This window comes from Bubalus kerabau, chromosome 23 (genome assembly GCF_029407905.1).
Source record: "Bubalus kerabau isolate K-KA32 ecotype Philippines breed swamp buffalo chromosome 23, PCC_UOA_SB_1v2, whole genome shotgun sequence".
In the NCBI taxonomy this organism is placed as follows: domain Eukaryota; kingdom Metazoa; phylum Chordata; class Mammalia; order Artiodactyla; family Bovidae; genus Bubalus; species Bubalus kerabau.
Genome location: NC_073646.1, coordinates 39,382,745 through 39,407,155, shown reverse-complemented (window position 1 = coordinate 39,407,155; position 24,411 = coordinate 39,382,745). Strand labels below are relative to the sequence as shown.

The 24,411-nt window shown below is 60.7% G+C and overlaps 1 protein-coding gene across 3 annotated transcripts in view; it reads left to right on the top strand.

Moving 5' to 3' along the window:
• The window catches only part of GRID2IP (Grid2 interacting protein), a 32,578-nt gene extending 8,415 nt beyond the window's left edge, over window positions 1–24,163 (top strand). Inside the window, exons 2-22 of one of the 3 annotated variants that reach the window (XM_055561682.1) lie at window positions 7–161; window positions 7,897–8,145; window positions 8,366–8,451; window positions 9,226–9,295; window positions 9,783–9,877; window positions 10,141–10,324; window positions 12,873–13,027; window positions 14,425–14,562; window positions 14,831–14,928; window positions 15,100–15,217; window positions 15,975–16,333; window positions 16,736–17,155; window positions 19,296–19,383; window positions 20,126–20,203; window positions 20,971–21,167; window positions 21,496–21,651; window positions 21,777–21,863; window positions 22,694–22,823; window positions 22,918–23,036; window positions 23,723–23,887; window positions 24,092–24,163. In XM_055561682.1, coding sequence (XP_055417657.1) covers window positions 7–161; window positions 7,897–8,145; window positions 8,366–8,451; window positions 9,226–9,295; window positions 9,783–9,877; window positions 10,141–10,324; window positions 12,873–13,027; window positions 14,425–14,562; window positions 14,831–14,928; window positions 15,100–15,217; window positions 15,975–16,333; window positions 16,736–17,155; window positions 19,296–19,383; window positions 20,126–20,203; window positions 20,971–21,167; window positions 21,496–21,651; window positions 21,777–21,863; window positions 22,694–22,823; window positions 22,918–23,036; window positions 23,723–23,887; window positions 24,092–24,163 — 3,219 coding nt within the window. Of the gene's footprint in view, window positions 1–6; window positions 162–1,244; window positions 1,259–5,314; window positions 5,350–7,896; window positions 8,146–8,365; window positions 8,452–9,225; window positions 9,296–9,782; window positions 9,878–10,140; window positions 10,325–12,872; window positions 13,028–14,424; window positions 14,563–14,830; window positions 14,929–15,099; window positions 15,218–15,974; window positions 16,334–16,735; window positions 17,156–19,295; window positions 19,384–20,125; window positions 20,204–20,970; window positions 21,168–21,495; window positions 21,652–21,776; window positions 21,864–22,693; window positions 22,824–22,917; window positions 23,037–23,722; window positions 23,888–24,091 lie in introns of those variants that run through there. The other 2 variants (XM_055561681.1, XM_055561680.1) reach the window with 2 other exon arrangements.
• Window positions 24,164–24,411: the final 248 nt, after the last annotated feature.

Sequence of the window (24,411 nt, the reverse complement as noted above, 5' to 3'; positions counted from 1 at the left end):
CCGCAGGTGGACGAGACCTTGGGGGACCAGCCGACCGCAAAGGAGCAGGTGTTTGCTGCTCTGAAGCAGTTTGCAGCGGAGCAACGGGTGGACGAGCTGGTGTGGGCGCTCACCCTGGCGCTGCCCCCTGAGGCCCGCGGGCCCCTCCTGGAGAACCTCAGGTACTCATTCGGGGTCAGGATGGGTGGGCAGGGGTTTCTGTTCTCCCCCCTCCACCCCAGGTGCTGCTGCTGCTGTGTGGTCAGCCCCTGAGCTGGACCCCAAACACCCCATTGCCCCAAAACTAGGGTTTTGTGTCAGTGACCCCAAAGGCTGACCCTGGAAAGGGCAGCTATTGGTGCTGCCGCTGCCAGGGTGTCACTTTGAGTGAGAAAGAAGGGCTGCCAACTGCTGGGCTGGGACGGGCTGCAGAGAAGATCCACCTCCTGCTGCCCTGCTCTGTCCCAAACCCAGACCACAGAAGCCTCCAACGTTATCACCAAGATGCCCATAGCTCTTCACTGAGAGGGAATAATGGCGCAGTTCGAGGGCCAGAAACTGCTGTGTCACAGTTTCTGTGTCACAGAATGCGACTGTGCTGGGCCCATCCTGATCCCTGGTACCCCACCCCCGCCCCAGCATCCTGGTAACAATGTGTTTGCTCTGCCCTTTGATGATGCCAGCCGGGCGCCAAGAACCTCACCAGGGCCCCAGAGGAACACTTTCTCACTGAATCCCACCAGTACTATCATTATCCCCGTTCCAGAGGGAGACTGTGGCTCAGAGAGGTTAAGGGACTGCCCCAAAGTCACACAGCACATGAGTAGCATTTACAAGAACATGAACCAATTGACTGAACACTTTCTGCTCAGCTTTGGACTCTCAATTCATCCTTCAGGGGGAAAAAAAATCTCCTGGTATGTCCTGTGACTCTCCCCAGCCCTCTGACCTCCACCCCCATCCTGCCCCGCACTGCACGGCTTTGATCAGACCTCCCTGGGCCTGAGTGGAGTGTTCCCCGCCTGGATCCTGCGGGGCTGGCTCTGCACCCCCTGCCTCCAGGGCGGGCTAAGGCTCCCCCAGCCCGCCCCTCCCGCTCCTGGGCTCAGCCCGTCCCCTCCCCTCGCTGCCATTCACCCCGCAGCCTGCCCCTCCCTGTGGGCCTGGCCAATGTCAGGGACCGGGCTGGCCACCCCCACTCCCCAAGCCGGTCGCCGCGCCTCTGCTCTGCAGCGGAGCACAGAAGGCCACCGAAAGAGGCCACCATGAGCTGCCTGGGGTGAGTTAGGGGTCTGCCCCTTGCCGGGAAAATCCGGAGATGAAAAAAAAAAAGTTACATCTAGAAACAAATTTGCAGAGATGATGCGCTGGGACCGAAGGGCTCCCTGGGGCCGGCAGCCCCGCCCCTCCGCACCAGGGCTGGGCCAGGGGCCGGGCGGCCAGGCTGTCCCCGGGGAAGTTGGTACGCGTGTCTGACGGCTCTTAGCAGCCGGAGGCCCTCGCGGTCCGCCGCACCGGTCCTGCCTTCGGCGCTGCCCGGGCTTCCGTCCTCGCCGCCTCTGCCTCCTGGGACAGCCCCCGTGCCTGCCTTTCCCGTCCACCGCTCGTCCCGGGCTGCTGGCAGCGGGTCAGGAAGAGCGGGGGAGCGGAGGAGGCGCCCCCTTGGGCGTGCTCGATTGAGAGCCTGGGAAGCAGGAACGCTGGACCCCTGGGGATGCCCGGTCCCCGCAGCGTCCCCGGGGCGCCGCTGGGGAAGATGAAACAGCAGCCTCTGTTGTCAGCGCGTGTCAAGTGCGACAGGAAAATTGGGGAGGCTGCCGGAGGAGGGGGTGGCGCCCAGCTGGGCTCTGCAGACAGAGGGGTCCCCTGGCAGCCTTGGCTTCCGCCCCCATCCCCTCACTCCCCACTCCCACCACGGGGCTCCAGGGGCTGATGGACTGGGTTCTAGGGGTCAAGTGGTGATCCCCATGCAGCCCCTTCCCGAGAGAGCTCCGAGAAGGCATGGAGGAATGGCAAAGAGTCGGTTTTCTGTGATTCTGAGAGCTGAGCACCAGCCGAAGGGCAGCACAGGGCAGTCAGGGCAGGGTGGCCAGAGGAGGTGGCAGTTCCAGGGCTGCACAGCGACCAGTGGGGTGCAGCCATGTGTCCTGTGGAGGAGGGAAGATAGCTCATCAGGGCCAGGCATCCAGCTACAGAGCGGAACCCCAGAATGCCAAGGTGAGAGTGCCGCCTTGTGGAACCCAACCTCAGGTACCAACCGTGCCTAGCTGTGAGTCACCCTGCGACTGAGGGGAGTGAAGTGCAACAACCTGGCCACCTGGGGACGCACAAGGTAGATGAAGACACACGTGTGCAGGTGCGTGTGCATGCTTGGCCAAGGCTGGAACCACTTACACCACCGCGCAGCTTCTGAGGGTGGTCCAGGGGCCAAAGCAGAGGACTTGCGGAGAAAGAAGCAGCAGTGAGACCGTGAAGCTGGGTCAGCCAGAGCAGTAGCCACTAGCCACATGTCACTCTCTAAAATGAAACTTAATGAATATAAAATGCAATTTAAAATTCAGCTTCACAGTCTCACCAGCCACACGGCAAGTATGGAGTGGCCCCGTCTGGCTGGTGGCCGCCCTACAGGACAGCGCACACGGGGAGCATGTCCATCCGCAACTTGCGTCAGTCTTGGCCAACGTGGCCTCTTCATCTTAGTGTGGCCGCGAGGGTGAGATTTGGGTCAGTGGCAGCGGTGTAAGTAGAGGGTCTTATCTTTCTTTACGACGGCAGTTACTCCTGTGGCTCAGAGCCTGATTTGGGTCTGTCCCCAAAGGGATCCCAGTTTGATGAAGTGATAAAAATGACTTTCTAATTAGGACAGGCCAAGGAGTTTGGAAAGTGTGACGCGGTTGAGAGGGAACAGGCAAGCAAAGTGGGCTCCGTGCCCTGCTAGTGTTTCAGGAAACAGGCAAAGAAGGGAAGGATTGGCTGGAGGGGAGGGGAGCGGGGAGGGAAGCCACTGAGGTGGTTGGGGAAGCTGGGTTTTGAGTCCTGGAAGACCTCGCTTGAACCCCCAGTCCACTCACGGACAGTGTGACCTTGAGCAGATTCACTGACCTCAACAGTTTATCCATAAAACAGGGTTGATCATTCCCATGTGTTCCCAGTGGGGTTCTTGGTGGGAAAGCATGTAAACAGACTCTGCCAACTGCAGGCATCAAAGAGATTCATTGAGAAACTGGGCTTTAGGGTTCCAGCACCTCCTTTGCCCTCTTCTGCTTTAATGACAAGTGTCAGAGACAACATCACGCAAGGTTATCTGGAAAATTCGGTGACAGCATGTTAGAAGCGGTGCCAGGCATCTAGCACATGCTCAATTAAACTGGTTTACGCTAGGGGAGGTCTCTTTCTCCCTAGAGAGGTCTCTCAGCCCCGGCACTAGCAACATGATTCTCTGTTGTTGGGAGCGCTCCTGTACTTAGCTTACAGCATTTCTGGCCTCTTCCCACCAGATGCCATAGCACACCCTCCTCCGGCTTGTCATTTTGTGACAACCAAAACTGTCCCCAGACAGTGCTGAATGTCATCTGAGGGGTAAAGTCACCCCCAATTGAGAAGCCCTGCCTGAGTGTGATCTGCCCTTTGGTAGTACCCTCTTGCTAGGGCAGATGCTTCAGCAAAGGCCAGCCCGGCCCACCCCGTGCTGCTTTGGGTCAGAGGCGCTAGCTTTGAGGTGGCCCCACAGCAGTGTGTGCATGGCTGACTGTGTCCAGATTCAAGCAGGAGCATCTTCTCCATGGTCACATCTCCAGTGCCCACAGACACGTGGAGTCGTCATGGTCCTTGGGCGGGCCTGGTTCCGGGTGCTGGGCCGTCACAGCTGGCACATGACCACCAGGAAGGGCTCTGTCATTATGGGATGGTGTGCGCGCTTGGCCCGTGGATGCAGGGAGCTGTGCTCACCGTGAGCAGGGCTGAGGCCAGGCCCCAGAGGACCCCCAAGTGAAGACAGGCTCTGGCTTCCTGCTGCTCCAGGAGAGAAATGCAGCTTCATGAGGTCACGCCAGGGTGGGGGCCTCACTGGGGCCAGGCATGGGGGCCGAAATGTGCTGGGCAGCTTGGCCTGGATGGAGCAGGGAGACTGACCATCGGGTCTGCAGGGGCCTCCCACAGGAGTCCACAGGAGGACCCTGAAAGGTGCTCCCTGCAAGACTGAGACAGAGGCTGAGTCCCCAGGGGTTCCTGCCTCTGCCGTTCCAGCCTGTCTGGGTGGTGGCCGCCTCCTGGTAGGAGAGAGCCTCGTGATGACCCCCCCACACATACCCCGTGGAGTGGTCCTTGAGAAGCCCCTCCCCAGGTTTTCGCATCTATCTGTTGGTCCTCAGAACTCAGATTCTCGCCTTTTCAACCCGAAGCCAGGACTCATGACCATGCAATGGGGTCCCTGGGGTCAGCTCCTGCTCAGATACCAGAAAGTGGCAGGCCCAGAAGGGACCTGATGCCCCTTTCTTCTTAGCTCCGTCTCCTCCCTTGCTGGTCCTCCCCTCTCCTCTCCAGTAGAACACATTCATCTCAGGGAAACCCCCTATCCCCCCCACCACCACCCTCACCTGCCCCCTCCTCACTTGCCCCCAGGTCTCATTAACTACTACTCATCAGAAACTGGCCGCTTATCCCATCCTAACACCCTTCACTGTGCCCCTCCCAGCATCACCCCACCCCTGGTGTACCAAAACCTTCAGGGTCCCTCCACCTCCTCTTAAACCCTTAGACCCTCCCATGGCTCCTCTCTTTTGTCATGAATGCAGGCTGAGCTTTGACAAGGGCATTCAAGGCCTCCCTCTCTAGCCTCTTCTTCTTTGGAGCTTCCCCCTGGGTGAGTGGTGAAGGTCTTCTTGGCTGACACCGGCTGAGTCCTTGAGTCCCAGCATAAAGGCCACCGCCTCCAGAAAGCCTTCCCTGACTCTACATAAGGCAATCGGAGCTTCCTCTGAACTGTCGGGATCGGTCTCGCGGCCGGTGAGGGGGACTCTCCGGGGCGCCGCAGCCCGAGGGATCAGAGGCGAAGCGCCTGGGGAAGGGCTCTTGGACCCGGGCCAGAGGAGGCCGAGGGGCGGCTCGAACGGCCCCAGCTCGCGAGGAGCGGACGGGAGAGTTCCCGGAGGGGCGGGGCGGGGCGGGGCGGGGCCACCCGAGAGGGGCGGGCGCGGGGCCGCGGGCCCAGCCCGCTCGGGAGGGGCTGAGCGCGCTCGCCGGGCAGAGGCGCGTGGAGTCGCCGCGCCCTAGCTCTGCTCCCGGCTCCGCACCCCCGGGCCATTGGCACCTGGCGCGCCGCCGTCGCCGGCTCCAGATGGGGAAGGACCAGGGCTTCTCTCGGCACTTTCGGTAGTTTCCCCGAACCGCGCGTACCGAGCCCCCGGGAACCGCGCGCCCTGGTGCGACGGACTCGCCTCCGGCTGACTTGAAAAGGGGTGGGGCTCGGGCACCGAGGGGCTTCCCTGCTCTGGGTGCGTACCCAGCGAGCCAGCCTGACTGGGGGCAGGGGCTTGGGAGGGTGGACATAAACCCGAAGGGTTTTAAAGAGGGGGTTCCCCGCTGTGGGCACTGGCCTGCCGCCCTAGGGGTCGGGATGCTGGGTGGGGACCAAGGATGGAATTGAAAAGTCCTCTTTCCTTCTTGTGACTGGACAGATCCAGGGAACTAGACAGAGAGCGAGGCAGAGACGGTGATGGAGAGAGAGGGCCTTGTGGGAGCCCCCGATGGGAATCTGGAGTTGGATTTGGACCTGGCCCCCTAAGAGAGCAGACTAACTCTGAGTGCAGGGTCACTGGGTGGCCTCCCAAAGAGCCCCTTGGCCACAGAGAAGCCTGCCGGCACAGCAGGGACCTGGGAGACTGGGGACAGCTGTAGTCAGGCCGTGGGTTCAAAGGGGCGTCCGTCCATCAGCCACAGTGGTCCATGAGGCCCCACTGCACCTGGATCTGCTGCGGCTGTCAGTTCCGAGCAGACCCAGGGCTGGAGTGCATGTGCCAGACTGAGGCGCACGGAGGGCCCACACCAGCCAGGAAGGGCGTCTGGCACACCAGGCAGGCTAGGCTCCCATCTCAGCCCTACAGACACCGAGGAGAGCAGAGGGCACTCAGCCTTCTCCCACATGGGCAGTTGGTGACTCACCCTGCTTCCCACTGTGAGGGTGGGGGAGGCCCTTTCTAACTGCTGCTAGAGGGCTGGACCTAGGGGCTCTGGCTGTTGGGTTGATACATTCTAGAGCCTGAGGCTGGAGCCCAAAGGGTGAAGCAGACACTTTCGCACCTGTCACCTCTGCTTTGCTTGGGCAAGAGGTGGGCAGGGACCGTGCAGGCCAGCAGACGGAGACGTCTGGCTCTGCAGACCTTGAAGGACCATCCAGGGAACGCGGCTGAGGCGCTGGATTTTCGGGAATCGCTGGGGTGGGCAAGGATGAGTGTATCGGGTGATGGCTCTTCTGGCAGAGCCGAACAGGCCATCATTCTTGCCTCCCGCTTGCCTGGAACATCCCGATCTGGACCAGAGCTCACGGGGCGAGAGGGGGGGTGCACCCTCCTCCCCGAGGACGCACATCCCTTCCCTCGCACCAGGCAGCCACCTGGCCTAATTAAACCTACCCACGGAGATCAAGGGAGCTAAGTGGGGGCCACCGGGCGACCTCTGAGGGATTGTATGTCCGCTGGCTGCAAGGCCACTGCTCCCTGTCCTCCCCCGATGCCCTTGGCACTGGCTCCTGGTCCAGAAAACAGGGAAAGGAGCCTTGGGACGCAGCCAGGGAGGCCTCACTAGCAACCAGAATTTCAAGGGCCTTCAGGGGAGCCTGGTGACAGTGTGGGGGCCCAGAGCCCGGGTTCCACCTCAGCCGTGGGCAGCCACATAACCCTGGAACGAGATGGACCCCCTCTGAGCCCGAGAATCCTCTGCCAGGGGCCAGGGAGTCCCAGGATGTTGGCTGCTGCCATTCCTCAGAGGTGTGGGGGGCCACTGCTGGACCACCCTCTTTACTCCTTCACTGAGTCCTAACTCTGTGCTCAGCCCTGGCTGGTCACCATGGCTCACACCCGAGCTACAAACCCAGTCCTCCAAGAGCTTCCCACCTTGTAGAGGAGACCCAGGGACACCATGGAAACATCCCAGGCTGTAAACTCCAACAGGGGACTGTGGGAGCCTCCCCAAGGCCTCTCGTCACTTCCAGGTCAACTGCTCAGAGAGCAGGAACCGCAGTGCCTTCAGCTTTGAAGCCCAGCGCTTGGCTGGCACTGATAGCAGGGACTTCCTAAAACATGTTGGACTAAACTGGAGGAAGGGTGTTGAAGGGCAAAGCCAGATCAGCTAGGAGAGCAGAGTGTGCTGGGCGGGGGCCACAGGCTGGGTCAAAGGGTAGGAGCAGGACTGGATGCTGTGGTCCCCGCCCGCACTGAGGGGACTGGCAGGGGGCCCGCGGTGGGGCTGGGAGTCTCCTGAGGGTCTAGGCAAAGTCTGACCCCAGCGAGGATGGTGGCTTCGGTTTTCTTCAGCAGAGTTTTCTCCTGTAATCAGGCAGGGAGAAGGTGGCTGGGGGCGGGGGGGGGGGGGGCACCCCTGGCTGCGGCTTGGCCTGGCTGGTGTGAGGGCATGAGACCAGGGAGTCCGGGGAAGCCAGAGATGGGAAGACAAAGGCGAGAGGCGGAACAGGTTCACGGAAGGGCTTGGAGGGCGCTGAGTCCAGAGTAACGGGGACCTGGGGAAGGAGGCTTTCCCCAAGTGGAGCGAGCTGGGCGCCCCGGCCCTCGTGTGACCCGGGCCCACTAGGGCACAAGTCCAGGCCCCGAGGGGGACACTGATGCCCCGGGCCACTCCTGGGCGGAGGAGAGCGCCCAGCACGGCACCCACGAAGTTTGCCGATTCTGTGGTCCTCGCCCGCAGGATCTTCATCCCCAAGAAGCACCGGGCGCGCTTCGACGAGGTGGTGTCTCAGGGTCTGCTGGGCAAGCTGTGCCGCGCGCGGCGGACGCAGGGCGCGCAGCGGCTGCGCCGGAGCCGCAGCGAGGAGCGGCCCGAGCGCCTCCTGGTGTCCACGCGCGCCAGCGCCGCCCCTCGCCGCCCGGACGAGCCGCCCCCGCGCAAGGCCGCCTCTCTGCTGGGCGGCCGCGCGGGCCCCGGGGGCGCGCGCAGGTACCCGGGACGGGCTGCGGACGCCTCTCGGTCGGTGGGCTCAGGAATGGAGACCCGGGCCGAGGGCGCGGGGGCGAAGCGGGGCCACCTGGGAGTTGGGGTCCAGGAGAGGTTAAGGGGAGCGGGACGCGGGACCTTGCCATCCCCACTCCCCGCGGGCTCCTCTCCCCAGAGAAAGGCACACTGAGCGACCCCCACCCCACCTCTTCTTTCTCCCCAGGACAGTCCGAGTCTACAAGGGCAACAAGAGCTTCGGCTTCACTCTACGTGGCCATGGACCTGTCTGGATCGAGTCTGTCCTGCCTGGTGAGGGATGGGTGGGTTGTTCAGAATGGGGCAAAGGAGCCTGTGAGGTCGATGGTCAGCAGCCGCTCCCCTCTTGAGGTCCCAACCTTGAGGAGCCTGTGTCCTCTAAGTGTCCCAGAGCAGCCAACCCAGATCACCCATCTTCCCCAGTCCCGGCTAACCCCCTCCAAGTGCAGGGTCACCTTAGAGCCAAGTTCTCCATTCAGACCTTTCCTGGGCCCCCAGGCAACCCTCCCTGTGCCCACTGCCCCCTGAGAACTGGGCACTTGCTGGGCAGGCCACAGGGCTCCAGGGCCTCTTCCCAGTATCCAGACTCCAGGGACTCCCCTCTTCCACCCCTGCCCTGCCCCTGTGGAATGGAGACATCTGGAGGAGTTCCTCCTTGTGGAGCCCCTCCGGTGAGGGGTCGGCAGGGGGAGGGAAGACTCATTTCTTGGGGGGAAGTGCATTCCGTTGTGGATGCTCTCTGCGGGGAAAACGGCTCCGGCACTGCACTGAGCTCTCCCACCGTGTCACCACCTGCAGGGCTGGGTCACTGGGTCTGTCCTGCCCCCTCAGCCCCTCCCTGAGCACACTTCCAGTGACCCATCCCCATGGGTGCACCTGCTGATGCTGAGCTCCTTCTGCATCTCACATCTCTGGTGCATGGATCTGTGAGAAAGGCTCCTCTGATCTCTGCCACCCACCCATCCTCTCGCCTGTAAAACAGGACGTCACGGGGCTCCCCGGGGTGGGTCCCTGCTCAGCTGACCCTCCGTCTCACCTTGCTTCCAGGGAGCCCGGCTGACAATGCCTCCCTCAAGTCAGGTGACCGGATCCTCTTCCTCAATGGACTGGACATGAGGTCAGAGGCTGTTGGGGACATGGAGCTTAGTGGCAAACAACCCCCAGGACTTCTGACTCTTGGGACATCCTGGCCACAGGCCTCTGACCAGTTGGTCCCCTGTTTGTCCCCCCTCCTATGGGAAGTCTTGAATCCACCCTCCTACCCTCCAGGATGTCAAATCGTCCTTCCATCTGGGAGACACCCAGGCTCCATGCTTGGGGCGAAGAGTTGAATAGATTGTGTGTGTCTTTCCCTTGGGGGGTGGGGAACTTACCCAGGGAGGATGGGGGCATGACACCTCCTGTACCCACAAGTGTCCAGCTGGCCCTGGGCCTGGAGCTTCTCCTGCAGAGGAGGTTAATGCACGGGCGAGGCAGGGCCCTGGCTTTGGGCCGACCTGCGGCCTCGCTATGCGGCCTCCACCAGCAGGACAGGGGTGTCCGGCGGCTGGCTGTGCGCTCGGGTCACGCTGGGCCGGCCCTCCGGGGCCACCTCTGCTTGGCAGGAACTGCTCCCACGACAAGGTGGTATCCATGCTCCAGGGCAGCGGCGCCATGCCCACGCTGGTGGTGGAGGAGGGGCTCGTCCCATTCGCCAGCGGTGAGGCGCCCGTGGCCCTGGGCCGCTTTGGCCACTGGAGCCCCTTCTTGGGTCACCAGGGGTGGGATTCCCGAGTCTACCGAGGCCTCTGCTCCCCCTTGCAGCTTCCCTCCCCAGGTTGGGCAGCCTCAGGGCTCCCCCTCCAGCCCTGTCCTCAGCCCAGCTTGGGAGATCCCCTGGCCCCAGCCCAAGGGCAGACCTTGCCTGGCCTGGGGACGCCGGCTCACTCGTGCCTCTCCTTCCTGTGACCTGCCCCCCGGAAGATTCCGACTCGATGGATTCCCCCAACCCGTCGTCGGCGCTCACCTCCCTGCAGTGGGTGGCAGAGATCCTTCCATCCAGCATCCGAGTGCAGGGGAGGACCTTCAGCCAGCAGCTGGAGCACCTGCTCACACCCCCTGAGCGCTATGGGGTCTGCCGGGCCCTTGAGAGCTTCTTCCAGCACAGGTGGTCACCCCAGGGTGGCGGGGGCAGTGGGAATCTGCTGTGGGGTGGACCCCAAATCCTGCCAGGACTCACCACCACTCACCTGCCTGAGCTTCCCCTGAGAGTGGGGGGGGCCATTGAGCTGCCTTAAACAAACTCCAACTCTGACACCTCCTAGCCACGTGACCTGGCCAGGTCCAGCCCTCTCTGTAAATTGAAGCAGACAGTGAGTCCCTGCAGTGTGTTGGCAGGACCCTCGAAACACCCACCCAGGGGCACTCACGACCAGCCCATCCCTGTTCAGGTCGGAGTAGCATCTTTCTTTTCCCACCTCAGTGGCAGCAGGAGCATTTCTCACATGCCTCAGCCCAGAGGGTCATTGTCTTGGTCTTTGCAAAGCCAATTACTTCTTCATCCCCTTTTTCGGTTTAAACAAAAAGGTATATGTTTGTTGAAATGTAATTCACATACCATACAATTCACGCATTTGAGTGTACAATGCACTGGTTCTTAGTATGTTCACAAATGTAACCACCACCACATTCAGTTTTAGGACATTTTCATCACCTCCAAAGGAAGTCCCAACCACTTCACAGTTGTTCCCACCCCCTCCCCCTTCCCCACGCCCCCTTCACCTTAAACCACCAGAATCTACTTTCTTTGTCTGTAGGTTTCCCTGTTCTGGAGATTTCAAATGCTGGAACCATACGATATGTGGACTTCTTTATAATTATTTTTCCACTTTTTAAAATTTTAATTAATTTATTTGTGACCATGCTGGGTCCTGGTTGCTGTGCATGGGCTTCCTCTAGTTGCAGAGAGCGGGGGCTACTCTCTAGCTGCGGTGCATGGGCTTCTCTTGTTGAGGAGCATGGACTCCATCGTTGTGACTCTCGGGCTTAGTTGCTCCGAAGCATGTGGGATTCTTCCTGGACCAGGGATCGAATCCATGTCCCCTCCACTGGCAGGCGGACTCTTAACCACTGGACCACCAGGGAAGTCCCAACGTGTGGACTTTTATGTCTGTCTTCTTTCATTTAGCATGTTTTCAACATTCACTCGGGCTTCCCTGGCGGCTCAGTGGGAAAGAATCTGCCTACAATGCAGGAGACCCTGATCCCTGGGTTGGGAAGATCCCCTGGAGAAGGAAATGGCAACCCACTCCAGTGTTCTCGCCTGGGAAATCCCATGGACAGAGGAGCCTGGCTACGGTCCATGGGGTCGAAAGAGTCAGACATGATTTAGCGACTAAACAACAATAGCATTCATTCAAGTTCTAACACCCACAGTTGACCCTCAATATCTGTGGGTTCTGCATCTCCAGATTTCACCAACCGTGGAACAAATATATGTGGAAAAATTACAGGAAGTTCCAAAGAGCAAAACTTAAAATTGGCCAGAATTCCCTGTATGTTTCAGATACTGATTCCTTGTTGATTTTAGACATTGTAAGTATCTTCTTCCATTTGTTATTCTCTTATTACTTCCGTTATATCTAGTATTATCAGCTCCAGGTTTTCTTGATTTTGTATCATCACAGGCAACGCATATGTGGCCTTATGGCTTTGGCTTTTGAATTTTTATTCAAGAAGCCCTTCCCTGCTCCTTGGTCAAAAGAAATCTCCAGCGTTATCTTCTGTTAGTTTTATAATCATACCTTGCACAGTTTGGTCTTTTATCCACCCAGGGTTCATCTTTACGTGTGGCGTTATGTGAGGATCAGTTTTATTTTTTTCCACACAATGGGAACAGGGATCAGCAAAGTGTTTCTGGAAAGGGCCCGATAGCAAATATTTTAGGGTTTGCAGGCCATACCGTCTCCACTGAAAGCTGAAACCCTTCAGCTCTGCTGTTGTCCCTTGAAAATGGTCATAGACAATATACATCAGTACAGGTGGCCATGTTCCCGTAAATCTTGCTTTATAAAAACAGGTGGAGGGCCAAATTTTGGCCCTTGGGCCATCATTTGCCAGTCCCTTGAGTCAATTTTCCAAATATGTTCTATACATTTGTTTTTTTAATTTCAATTTTTGGCCTCGCAGCATGGGGGAATTTAGTTCCCTGACCAGAAGAACCTGTGCCCCCTGCATTGGCAGTGTGGAGTCTTAACCACTGGACTGCCAGGGACGTCCCCATTCTATGCATTTTAATCTTCAAACAGCTCTGTGCGGTAGATGCTTTCCCCTCACTCCCCACCCCCACCCCCCGGCCAAGCAACCCAGTTTACAGGATCTTGGTTCCTCAGCTAGGGATTAAACCTGGGCCACAACAGTGAAAGTCTAGAGTCCTAACCCATGGGCGGCCAGGGAGCTCCCGGTAGCTACTATTTTTGTCTTCCATTTTACAGAGGAGGAAACTGAGACACAGAGAAATGAGGAATTGGAGAAGATCACTTGGCTGGCAGGTGGCAGAGCTGGGATTTGAGGCCGGCAGGCTGTCGGCAAAGCCAGCCTTCCCGCCCACTTCTCTGTCTGGGGAAGGAGGGGAAGGGCCCCCGTCCCCCACCCTGGCCCCTCTGGTGAGCCCCTGAGTCACGAACTCCTCGCTCTGCACCCCACTCCCCGACCAGGAACATCGACACCCTCATCGTCGATGTCTACCCGGTGCTCGACACTCCGGCCAAGCAGGTCCTCTGGCAGTTCATCTACCAGCTGCTAACCTACGAGGAGCAGGAACTCTGCCAGGAGAAGATAGCCTGCTTCCTGGGCTACACGGCCATGACCGGTGAGCAGCCCCGCCCCCTGGCCCGCCCACCAGGCGAAGAGCCCGACGCCTGTTCTCACCTGGGAGGCTTTACAGCCGGCCTGGCCCCTCCCACCCGCGGAGGCACCCCTGTGCTCTGTAGCTAGCATCTTCCAGGTGGCCCAGTGGTGAAGAATCTACCTGCCAAAGCAGGAAACACAAAGAGACACAGGTTCGATTTCTGGGTCAGGAAGATGCCCTGGAGTAGGAAATGGCAACCCACTCCAGTATCCTTGCCTGGAGAACCCCATGGACAGAGGAGCCTGGCGGGCTACAGTCCATGGGGTCACAGAGAGTCAGACTCGACTGTAGCTACATGCCCAACACTCCCAGGCTGGCCCCTTGCTTGGCTCCAGAGATGCACTTTTCCCAGCTTGATCCCTAAAGCAAGATAACTTTAGACTCTTTTTTTAAAATATTTATTTATTTGGCTGTGTCGGGTCTTCCCTGCAGCACGTGGGATTTTTGGGTTGTGGCATGTGAACTCTTAGTTACGGCACGTAGAATCTAGTTCCCTGACCAGGGATTGAACCCGGGGTCCCTGCTTTGGGAGCACAGAGTCTTAGACACTCAACCACCAGGGAAGTCCCACCTTAGACTTCAAACACCCCATCTGACGCCGGGGGTCTCCGGTTTCTCACCCGCATATGAAGGTGACCACAGTGGCTGTGCTTTGCACCCCAGGGAGGGTGGCACAGATGAAGGAGTCCATGTGGACACTGTTCACAGACCTGGATTGTGAGCACACGGCCAGCTCACCCTGCCTGGTGGGCTCTGAAGACCACAGACTCACATGAGAGCCTGTGGGTCCCTGTGCAGCCTCTGACCCCTCATGCCGTTCCACTGCTGTGAGTCCACCTGCCCACACACACCTCAGCATGTGGGCTGCGGGCATCCAAAGGGGGCCAAACTTGGGTACCTGCTCTGGACCGCCTGCACATCCCCTATGTGCTCCCCCTGGGCGCCCATTGACCCTCGTCCTGGGGACCCATGAGTCGGGGTTGGGGGGAGAGGGTTTGAACTCAGATGCAGACTGGGCAGCAGACATCCCTCCCACAATTCTGCCCTGACCTAGAATCTTTCATGTCACCCCTGCGGACAGCAGCGTCAGATGTGGAAACCTTGGAATCACGGGGTCCTAGGCTCTCGTCATGAGAAAGGACCTGCTGGGTAGGGGGCTGTGACCCCCTCCACACAGCCTCCATCTTCAGGCCGGCACTACCTGGGGCACCTCCTGTGCTGGGCACCCCACTTCCCATCCCAGGGCTCCCCCTGAAAGCAGGGCCGGGCTCGCAGGTGGTGCCCCCACCCTCCCTGTGTTCGGAGGCTCCTTGTCTGGCTGAGAGGACAAGGAGCCCGTCTCTCCATTGGTCCCACAGCAGAGCCCGAGCCCGAGCCGGAGCCAGAGCTGGAGCCTGAGCCGGCACCCGAGCCCCAGACGCGGAGCTCCCTGAGGGCCTCCTCCATGTGCCGCCGCAGCCTCCGCTCCCAGGGCCTGGAGGCTGGCCTTGGCTGTGGTGAGGCCCGGACCAACAGTCCGCAAGCCAGGGTGGCGGGACGGGGGGTGGGGTGCGGGGCTAGGGCTCGGTTTTCCCATCTGCAAAATGGGCTTGGTGAGATGAGACATCCCCGAATGGGCTGAGCAGGTGCTTCCTCCCCCCGGGTCTGCAGGGCTTGGTGGTTCTTTCTCCAGGGCCTGGGCTGGGGTCTAACCCTTAGAGCTCAGAGGCAGTCACTAGACCCCCCGCCCCGTGGTGGACTCGGCCCTCCTGATTCCCCCGGCAGGTCCTAGCGACTGTCCGGAGATGCCTCTTCCTCCCATCCCAGGCGAGCGCCAGGCGGGTGACGGCACATCCCTCCCCGAGACGCCCAACCCCAAGATGGTGAGACCTTCTCTCCGCCCTGCTCCTGGTGTCAGCGGGGAGCTGGGAATGGGTGGCCCATGGAGGTGGGGCAGACCCTGGCCTCCCAGACCACCCAGGCCTGCCTCTGAGGCCGTTTGTGGGGGAGGCGAGGGCCGACTGGACTCACCCGCACCTCACCTCTCCCGGAAGATGTCAGCCGTCTACGCGGAGCTCGAGTCCCGCCTGAGCAGCAGCTTCAAAGGGAAGATGGGGACCAGCTCCCGAGCCCGTGCCTCCCCGCCACTGCCCAGCGCAGCAGGCCCAGCAGGTAGGGGCTCTCCAGCCCCAGCTCCCGAGGGCCGCTCCTGCCTCCTGGCCAGCTGGCTGGATGTTGCCCCCACCCCCAGGCATCCCTTCCCCGGAGCCCCTTTTTCCTCTGTGGCCGTGGGACTGAATGCTGGGGAACCCTGTCAGCCTACATGGCTAGGGGCCATCAAGATCCACCTTGTCCTGGCCCCCCTCCTGTGTCCCCTCTCTCATCCTCGCCCCCACTGTGGATCTGGAAAAGCAGAGGGTGGCTCCCAAGGGGTGGGGTCCTCAGTGAGCATGTGGCTGTTGCATAGACTAGATAGTGTGCGTTGCTCTGTGAATGGCTCAGCGGCGAAGATGGCTGCTCCCACAACGGTTTCTCTGCATTTCCGAAGGCAGGACCCATGGGTGATACTTCTGTGAGCCAAAAGCTTGCTGGTTATGGGAGGTACCCCAAGACTTTGGTCTGGAGACCCCCTCCCCCTCGCCTTGTGTTCAGTGGGTTCCGGGTGGGACCCTGGGATCCTCTCCAGGATGAGCAGGGTCTGCCTGTCCTGGGCCCACCAGCACGCCCTCCGTCCACTCTGGCCTCTGATCACCCTCAGGGAAGACCTGGAGAGGCAGAGTTACCAGAGTCTTCCTGCGCTGTGTCCAGAGAGGGAAAGAAAGGTGCCCAGGGGCATAGAGCCCACCTGCTCTGGCACCCTCCCCCTAGCCTGCGCTGGAACCGAGGCACTGACCCAAGAGGGATCCTCACGGCCCACCCCCCACTGCAGGGCCCAGGACCCGGTCCAGCATCTCATGGCCCAGTGAGCAGCTCCTGCCCTCCCCCTGCTACTACCCGCTGTGCTCAGAGGGCCTGGCCTCCCCCAGCAGCTCTGAGTCCCACCCCTACGCCAGCCTGGACAGCAGCCGGGCACCTTCCCCTCAGCCGGGCCCCGGGCCTGTCTGTGCTGAGAGCCCCCCGAGCCCGGACCCCAGCCGCCGCCCCTCCAGCCGCCGGAAGCTCTTCGCCTTCTCCCGCCCTGTGCGAAGCCGGGACACTGACCGCTTCCTGGATGCGCTGAGTGAGCAGCTGGGCCCCCGGGTCACCATCGTGGAGGATTTCCTGAGCCCTGAGAATGACTATGAGGAGGTGAGAACACAGGCATGTGTGTTGGGGGGAGGCGGGCAGGGGGCCTGTAAGGGGACTGGGGTCCCCGGGCTCCTGCCAGAGGCCTGCTGCCCCGAAGGCTGTGCTCCAGGCTCCCCCTCCCTGTCTTCCAGGACACCCCGCTCCCCAGCTGGAGCTATCTCACCCTTGGCTCAAGCTTTGACACCCCCCTAGCCAAGACCACCCCATGTACCGGGTCTCAGGTTCCCTAGCCAGCTCAGGCTGTCCCACTCACAACCTCAGGCTGACCCCCCGGACGACCCCATCCAACCCCTGGGCCGTGCCTCCGCTGCCCCGGGCCTTCCGGTCCTCCACACCTCGGCCCCTGCCCCAGTCTCCCTCGGGGCCCCGCCTGGCCCTCCCTTCACCTAGCTGTCTCCCCAGATGAGCTTCCACGACGACCAGGGCAGCTTCATCACCAATGAGAGGAGCAGCGCCAGTGAGTGCATCAGCAGCAGCGAGGAAGGCAGCTCCCTGACCTACTCCTCCCTCTCCGACCACATCCCCCCACCCCCCCTTAGTCCCCCACCCCCACCGCCCCTGCCCTTCCACGACCCCAAGCCCAGCAGCTCCCGCACCCCAGATGGGCCCCGGGGCCCCACTCCAGCGCTGCCCAAGCCCCTCGCCCAGCTTGGCCACCCGGTCCCCCCACCACCCCCGCCGCCTCTGCCCCCACCTGTCCCCTGTGCACCCCCCATGCTGCCACGGGGCCTGGGCCACCGCCGCAGTGAGACCAGCCACATGAGCGTCAAGCGCCTGCGGTGGGAGCAGGTGGAGAACTCAGAAGGCACCATCTGGGGACAGGTAGGTGACCTGGGGACCTGGAGCACGCTGCACCAGGGGAGGCAGTTTGGGCAGCAGCAGTGAAGACAAGGTCCACCTCTGGGGTGTTTCCAACATCAGCTGACCACCCCCGGGCCCTCCCCATCCTCGGCAGACGACAGACGAGAGCTCAGTCCAGGGACATGCTCACCTTCAGTGGTCAACACAGGCGCCGAAGCCTGGTCAGTGTCCCTGAGCCGGTGACGTGCTGGGGACACCCAGAAAAGGCACCGTTCTCACCCTTGAAGCCTATCACTCGAAATCTGAATGGTCCCCTTAGGCTCTTGGAGCTGAGAGAAGGGCATCTGGTTAGAGTCACAGACGTTTGAGCAGTTTGACAGCCTGCGTGCGCAGTGTGTTCACGGGAGCCGGGACCAGAGGATTCTGAGAAGGGCAGCTGGTCAAAAGCCCTGCGCAGCAGCCTCTCCCCTTCCACTTTTTGCAGGCTGTGCTGGGTCTTCATTGCTGCGCGGGCTTTTCTCTATTTCAGAGAATGGGGGCTACCCTGCAGTTGCGGTCCACGGGCTTCTCATCTCAGTGGCTTCTCTTGGGGCGGAGCACAAGCTCTAGGGTGTCCTGGCTTCGGTTGTTGCAGCAGATGGGCTCAGCAGTTGCGGCTTCCGGGTTCCAGAGCACAGGCTCAGTAGCTGTGGCGAATGGGCTTTGTTGCTCTACAGCATGTGCGGTCTTCCCCAGTCAGGGATCGAACCATGTCTCCTGCATTGGCAGGTGGATTCTTTACCCCTGAGCCACCAGGGGAGCCCCCACCCCTTCACTCTGATGCTCGAGTTTTCTCCCAAACAGCACTGCCAATATTTACTTGATCACCTTCACTGATGGGGAGCTCACTATCTGACGAGACATCCCTTTCCTCACTGGACGGTTTTCACCAACCATCCTTGCCTTGCTCTAGAATTTTTGTCTCACCAGGATTCCCATGCCCTGCTTTCTGTCCCGCCCTTTGAAATCAGGCAGAGCAGGTATATTTTCTTATCCACAGGCCAACCAGCCCGTCGGATGAGCAAGGTCCACCCCATCCCTGTTCTTTGGGTCACCGCCCTAGAACATGTTTCCTAGCCCCACAGTCTGTCAAAGGGCAGGCCCCAAATGGAACTCCCAGAGGGGCTTCACCAGTTCAGAGGAGAAAACACGGCCCTCATCTCCTCTGACCTGGACATCACACTTCTCATTTGGCCGAGGAACCCTCCAGTTTCGGGGACTGCCCCATCTCAGTACTCTTTCCCACCATCATCCTCCATGCAGTCCCGTCCTTTTCCTAGGACGCCAAGTAACGTGTCCTTACTGCAGCCACTCTCCTTTGGAGCATGCTTGTCATTTTTTTTCCCACTGCCACCTCCTGAGTCCCCATTCCATCCTCCTGGGTCTCCTGCCTTCCCAGCCAAGTTGGCATCAGCCCACATCTCTAGGGAACCTTCTCATGTTACTAATAAGGATGGTCAGCAGGACAAAGTCATGAACAGGGACCTCCTGGGTCCCCTGGAGGCTCCTACCAGCCTCAGATGGGCCTTGCAGCCTTGCTCTGCAGAGTGATGCTTCCACTGGTTTACTGCAGTAGACACAGACGGGTCAGGCATCTGGCCAAGCCCCTGCAGCCATGGGCCTTCTAGATTGTCAGCTCTCATCCGGATCAGTCATCACAGCCACCCAGCCTGTTCCGAACCTCTGGCACTTCCCTGCTTCCTTTTCCCCACCTTCGGGGACCCGACCCAGGGCAGCTCTGGTGAACTCACTGCCAGCAAAGGACACCTCAGAGCAGACCCGGACCCCTTGGCCACCTTCTTAAGCCTCCTTGGGTGGCTCCAGCCCCTTTACAACCCCTGTAGCCCCTGCTCCAGTGGAACTTGCTGGCTTCTGCATGGAGAGGTCTGAGTGTTGTTGACCACAGGAGGAGCTGGCTCACTGCCCGATGATAACTTAGATGATTTATCAATGGCTTCTCCTGCAGTCTCCTCCCGTCCCGTCCCCGGGTTCATGCCAGGGCTTGGTGGAGGCTCTCCCTCCGGGAGCACCCAGGGCTGCCCTCAGAGGGTGGGGGGTGGTGGGGGACCGCAGTCCAGCTCCCAGTGCTATTGCTCACTCTGAACCTCCCCCTCCCTCGCAGCTCGGGGAGGACTCTGACTACGATAAGCTGAGCGACATGGTGAAATACCTCGACCTGGAGCTTCACTTTGGCACCCAGAAAGCTGCCAGTGAGTGGCCCCAGGGGCCAAGGGGAGCCCTGACGCCGAGTTCTGCAGCAGCCCACCTTCTGTGGGGGTCCCAGGGCTTAGAGTCCCTGAGGTCTGAACAAACTGCCCTTTACTTCCTGGGTCCCTGAATTATTTAACGTCTCAGAGCCTCAGTTTCCCACTTAGTACTGGAGATGGTAATAACTGGCATTTATCACATGCTTACCAAATGCCACACACCCTTGTTTCTACATTAATCGTGTTACAATCGTGTAAAGGTGGGGGCTGTGATCACCCCAACTTCCTGATGAGGAAGCACGGAGAGGCCAGGTAATTTGTTCAAAGTCAGAATCAGGTAGACAGATACCCTGTCCAGCCTCTCTCTCTCCCACCTCTGCATGTCTCTCTGTTGTTGGGATCCTGTGTGAGTGGAGACTGGTCCTGGGATGGAAGAGAGAGACTGTTGTCCTTCCAGGCAGCATCTACAGTCACCAGGTGGCCCATTCTCCTTATGGGGCTGGCTCAGGCCCAACGGCCCAGGGGAGAGAGGACGGGGAGGGACATACACACACCACCCACACTAGATGTGCAAGGCTGGACTCCAGAGTCCATGAGTGAGGAGAGTGTGGACACCTGGAGCTGATTCAGTCAAGTTTATGGTCGGGGACCTCAGGACTGTGGGGTGTGGCCACACCCCTCCTGGGCCCTCTCCCAGTAGCCTCAGCCTAGCCTCCCCTCCCTAAACCATCAGTTTCCCTTCCAGAGCCGGTGCCGGGGCCTGAGCCCTTCAGGAAGAAGGAGGTGGTGGAGATCCTGTCCCACAAGAAGGCCTACAACACCTGTGAGGGGCTGCGGCGGCCCAGGGGGTGGGGTGGGGGGGCAGGACACGACCCCTTGGGGCCACAGAGCCTCTGATTCACCCCAGTGGATAGTAGAGATCGGGCCGTGGGGGCCCCCAGCACCTGCCACCGGGCTCTGTGAAGGCTCCCTCCCAGGTTCGGGTGCCGGCCTTGGCTCCACCCCCATCCTGTGATCTGCTCCCAGTTCTGGCCCTGCCTCCAGCCGCAATCCTTTGCTCGCCCCTTTAAGACCCCCGCTAGTTCCCTGGCCCCAGCTCCACGGTTCAGTTCAGTTCAGTTGCTCAGTCGTGTCCCACTCTTTGCGACCCCATGGACTGCAGCAAGCCAGGCCTCCCTGTCCATCACCAACTCCCAGAGCTTGCTCAAACTCATGTCCATCGAGTCAGTGATGCCATCCAACCATCTCATCCTCAGTCGTCCCCTTCTCTTCCCGCCTTCAATCCCTCTCAGCATCAGGGTCTTTTCTAATGAGTCAGTTCTTCGCATCAAGTGGCCAAAGTATTGGAGTTTCAGTGTCCGCATCAGTCCTTCCAGTGAATATTCAGGATTGATTTTCTTTAGGATGGACTGGTTGTATCTCCTTGCAGCTCCACAGGCCCTACTCAATCTAGGTCTGTCCCCTGGAGAACCCTTCCTTCTAAGGGTAGCAGGACGGATCCTCTGGGCCTCTGGGCCAGCTCCTGTCCCGCCCCCGACCACGCCCAGCAGCCCCGGCCCCTCCCCGTTCACCCCGCGGCCCCGCCCACAGCCATCCTGCTGGCGCACCTGAAGCTGAGCCCGGCGGAGCTGCGGCAAGTGCTCATGAGCATGGAGCCCCGGCGCCTGGAGCCCGCGCACCTTGCGCAGCTGCTGCTCTTCGCGCCCGACGCCGACGAGGAGCAGCGCTACCAGGCCTACCGCGAGGCGCCCGGCCGCCTCAGCGAGCCCGACCAGTTCGTCCTGCAGGTGCTGCGGCCGGGCCACCCGCCCGGGGCCAGGGGCGGCCGCCCTGCGGCCTCGGCCTCCTCTATCGCGGCTCTCTCTTTTTGTGCGTGCGTCCCGCTCCCCTCCCGGCCCCACACTCACACCTCTCCGAGTCTTACACCTTTAACGGCCAGGTCTCACTCGGGGTCCAGGGGAGATGGGATGAGGGTGCTCCCTAGAGGTCGTGCTTATTTTCCTAAGGGGATGCCAGGCCGCGCGCTGACCCCAGGCCACGCGCAATCCTGCCAGGTTGCCCCGGGGCGGGGTCTCCCGGCGGCATGGATTAATGCTGGCCGTGCCTTTCTGATAGATGCTGTCGGTTCCCGAATATAAGACCCGCCTGCGCAGCCTCCACTTCCAGGCCACCCTCCAGGAGAAGACAGAGGAGATCCGGGGCAGCCTGGAGTGCTTGCGCCAGGCCTCCCTCGAGCTCAAGAACAGCCGGAAGCTTGCTAAGATCCTGGAGGTCAGGGCCACCCCCTCTCAGATCAGTCTGCCTGCCCCTCTGGCCCCTGGGGCTTCCAGCTTGGAGGCGCATCCCCAGAGGGGCCAGGGAGTAGGGGAGGACCTGCCCTCTCGTTCTCTCCCCAGTTTGTGTTGGCCATGGGCAACTATCTCAACGATGGACAGCCTCAAACCAACAAGACCACGGGCTTCAAGATCAACTTCCTGACAGAGGTGAGGGGGCCGGTCAGGCAGTCGTCCATCTGTTTGCTCTAGCACTGAGGCTCCCCGGCAGGAAGAGCCGGCTACCTGAAGCCAGAATGTAACAGAAGCTAAGGTTGAGGCTTGAAAGGGTGGGGAGGCAAGGTGACTTCTCCAGGCCTTGGAGAGACGGAGTGGTGGGAGAGGAGGGGACAGGGGAGAAGGCTCCAGGAGGAAAGGGAGAGTCCCACCTGGTGGATTCTGTGCCCTCAACACCAGAACCACTGTCAGGCCAGTCCTACCCCAGAAAGATCTAGAACCAGAAAAAGGACAACTCAAATATCCAGCCTTCTCCCTGTGTGTCTGGGACTTTCCACCACAACACCTTTGGTTGCTTTTTTAAGAGAGGAAGGACAAGTGCATATAGATATGAACGGTTTAGGGTGTCTGAGGCTCAGCTGGGCCACAGATGGTTCCAGAAAAGCACAAAGCGGAAAAACCATGAATGATGCTCCCATTTTCGCTGGGGTTAGAAAATCTTGGGCTCCATCTGCTGACAAGAACAAACTTACAAGGACCAAAAAGACCTAGGAGTCTCCCCTAGCTGGGGATGGGAAGGACTGGTTCCTGGGTGGGGCGATGGGGGGAGGGTCTCAAAGATCTGGGCCAGGGGACAAGCTCGTGACATCCCAGCAGATAAGAGCTTCAGAGTAAGGACTACTAGCCATCCGTTTATAAGCTTCAGAGTTGGCGAGTGTCAGGGGTGGGGAACTGATGCCACAGGCCGGGAAGCAGGGCTGAGCCCCTGTGATCAGGAGTCAGATGTGGTCCTGGAGGAGGACGTGTGTTGGGGTCACTTGCAGCTGAACTCCACCAAGACGGTGGACGGGAAGTCCACCTTCCTGCACATCCTCGCCAAATCGCTGAGCCAGCACTTCCCTGAACTCCTGGGCTTTGCTCAGGACCTGCCCACCGTGCCCCTGGCTGCCAAAGGTAAGCCAGGTGGGCGGGTGGGGAGGCAGAGCCCCCACTGTCCTGGGCTGGCCTCCTGGGCAGCCCCCATGAGGCTCTATCGCCTTGCCTACAGTGAACCAACGGGTCCTGACCAACGACTTGGCTGACCTCCATGGCACCATCAGTGAGATCCAGGCCGCGTGCCAGAGCATGTCCCCCTCCAGCGAGGACAAGTTTGCCGTGGTCATGGCGGTATCCTGTTCCAGGGCCACAGTGGACTCAGGGGTGGGGTAGGGGTCAGGGAGAGCTGGCCATCACTCCAGCGACCACTGCAGACACCGTGTCCTGTCGGAGTCTGGGCAGAGGCTGCCGTGGGTGCAGGGGTTCTAGAAGAGGGTCCATCTTAGGTCATTTAGAATCTAAGCACTTATGCTGAGGCTGTGTGTAACTGAGAAGGAGCTCTTCTGATTGGCCTAAAGCCACTCCCTTGCCCATCTGTTCTTGGCGGGGGGTGGTGGGCAGCACAGCCCAGACTGCAGTCACAAGATACAAGGAGAGGTTTGTCATGTCTGACTAGCCAAAGGCAGTCAGGAGAGGAAATGTAGTAACAAATGCTATAGATTTTTTAAAAAAGGACAGAGAGGGAGAACAGGCTCAAGAGTGGTAAGAGGCCGGCCTCCATGGGTGGTTGGGGAAGAAGGTGGTAGCCTCTGGGCAGAGCCAGGAGAGCAGAGAGAGCTGCCCCACAGAGAGGGGAGCAAGTGAACAGCCTGAGGCTGGGCTGGGTGTGGCAGGTGTCAGGACAAGCCAGGAGCCTCTGACAGGGGCATGGTGCCCAGGAGAGCAAAGGGCCCCCGGGCAGTGAGGCCGCTGCTTGGGTCACTGCCGGAGTACCTGCCTCAGGAGCCCGGAGCCATTTCCTTAACAGAGGCCGTCAGTCTTTCCTGGAGACGGCCCAGCCATTGCTGCGGGCGCTGGACGGGCTGCAGCGAGAGGCCATGGAGGAGCTGGGCAAAGCGCTGGCCTTCTTCGGGGAAGATTCCAAAGCCACCACCTCCGAGGCTTTCTTTGGCATCTTCGCGGAGTTCATGAGCAAGTTCGAGGTGAGCCCCGGTGGGAGGCCCTGGGAGAGAGCAGGGCCCGAGGTCAAAGGAAGGGGTATCCTGTGTGAAGCCGGAGGTGGGAAAGGGGCCCTGGTGAAAGACACGCCCCGACCTGGGCGGGGCCATAGGTGTCCGCCCGGGCCGTGGGCGCGGGGCGCGGGGACCACTGACCTAGCCCCTCCCCACGTGCTCCTCCGTCCCCAGCGAGCGCTTGGCGACCTGCAGGCAGCCGAGGGCCCGCGCAGCTCGGGGATGGTTTCGCCCCTGGCCTGGTGACGGCGGCGGCCCGCGCGCGGAGACGGACGCCCGAGGCTGCGCCCGAGAGGGTCGCGCGGACGCCGCCCCGCGTGGCCCCCGCCCCGCGTGGCCCCGAGCGGTCCGGGTGCGGAGTGGGGCCCAGCCACCCGCGCGTCTCCAGCTACCTCAGCCGTCCAGCTCCAGCCGCCCGCGAAGGTGCGGGGACCCCTTCTCAGGGCCGAGCCGGGGCGCCAAGAGTTGAGGGCGCGGGGCCGGAGCTTGCGCGC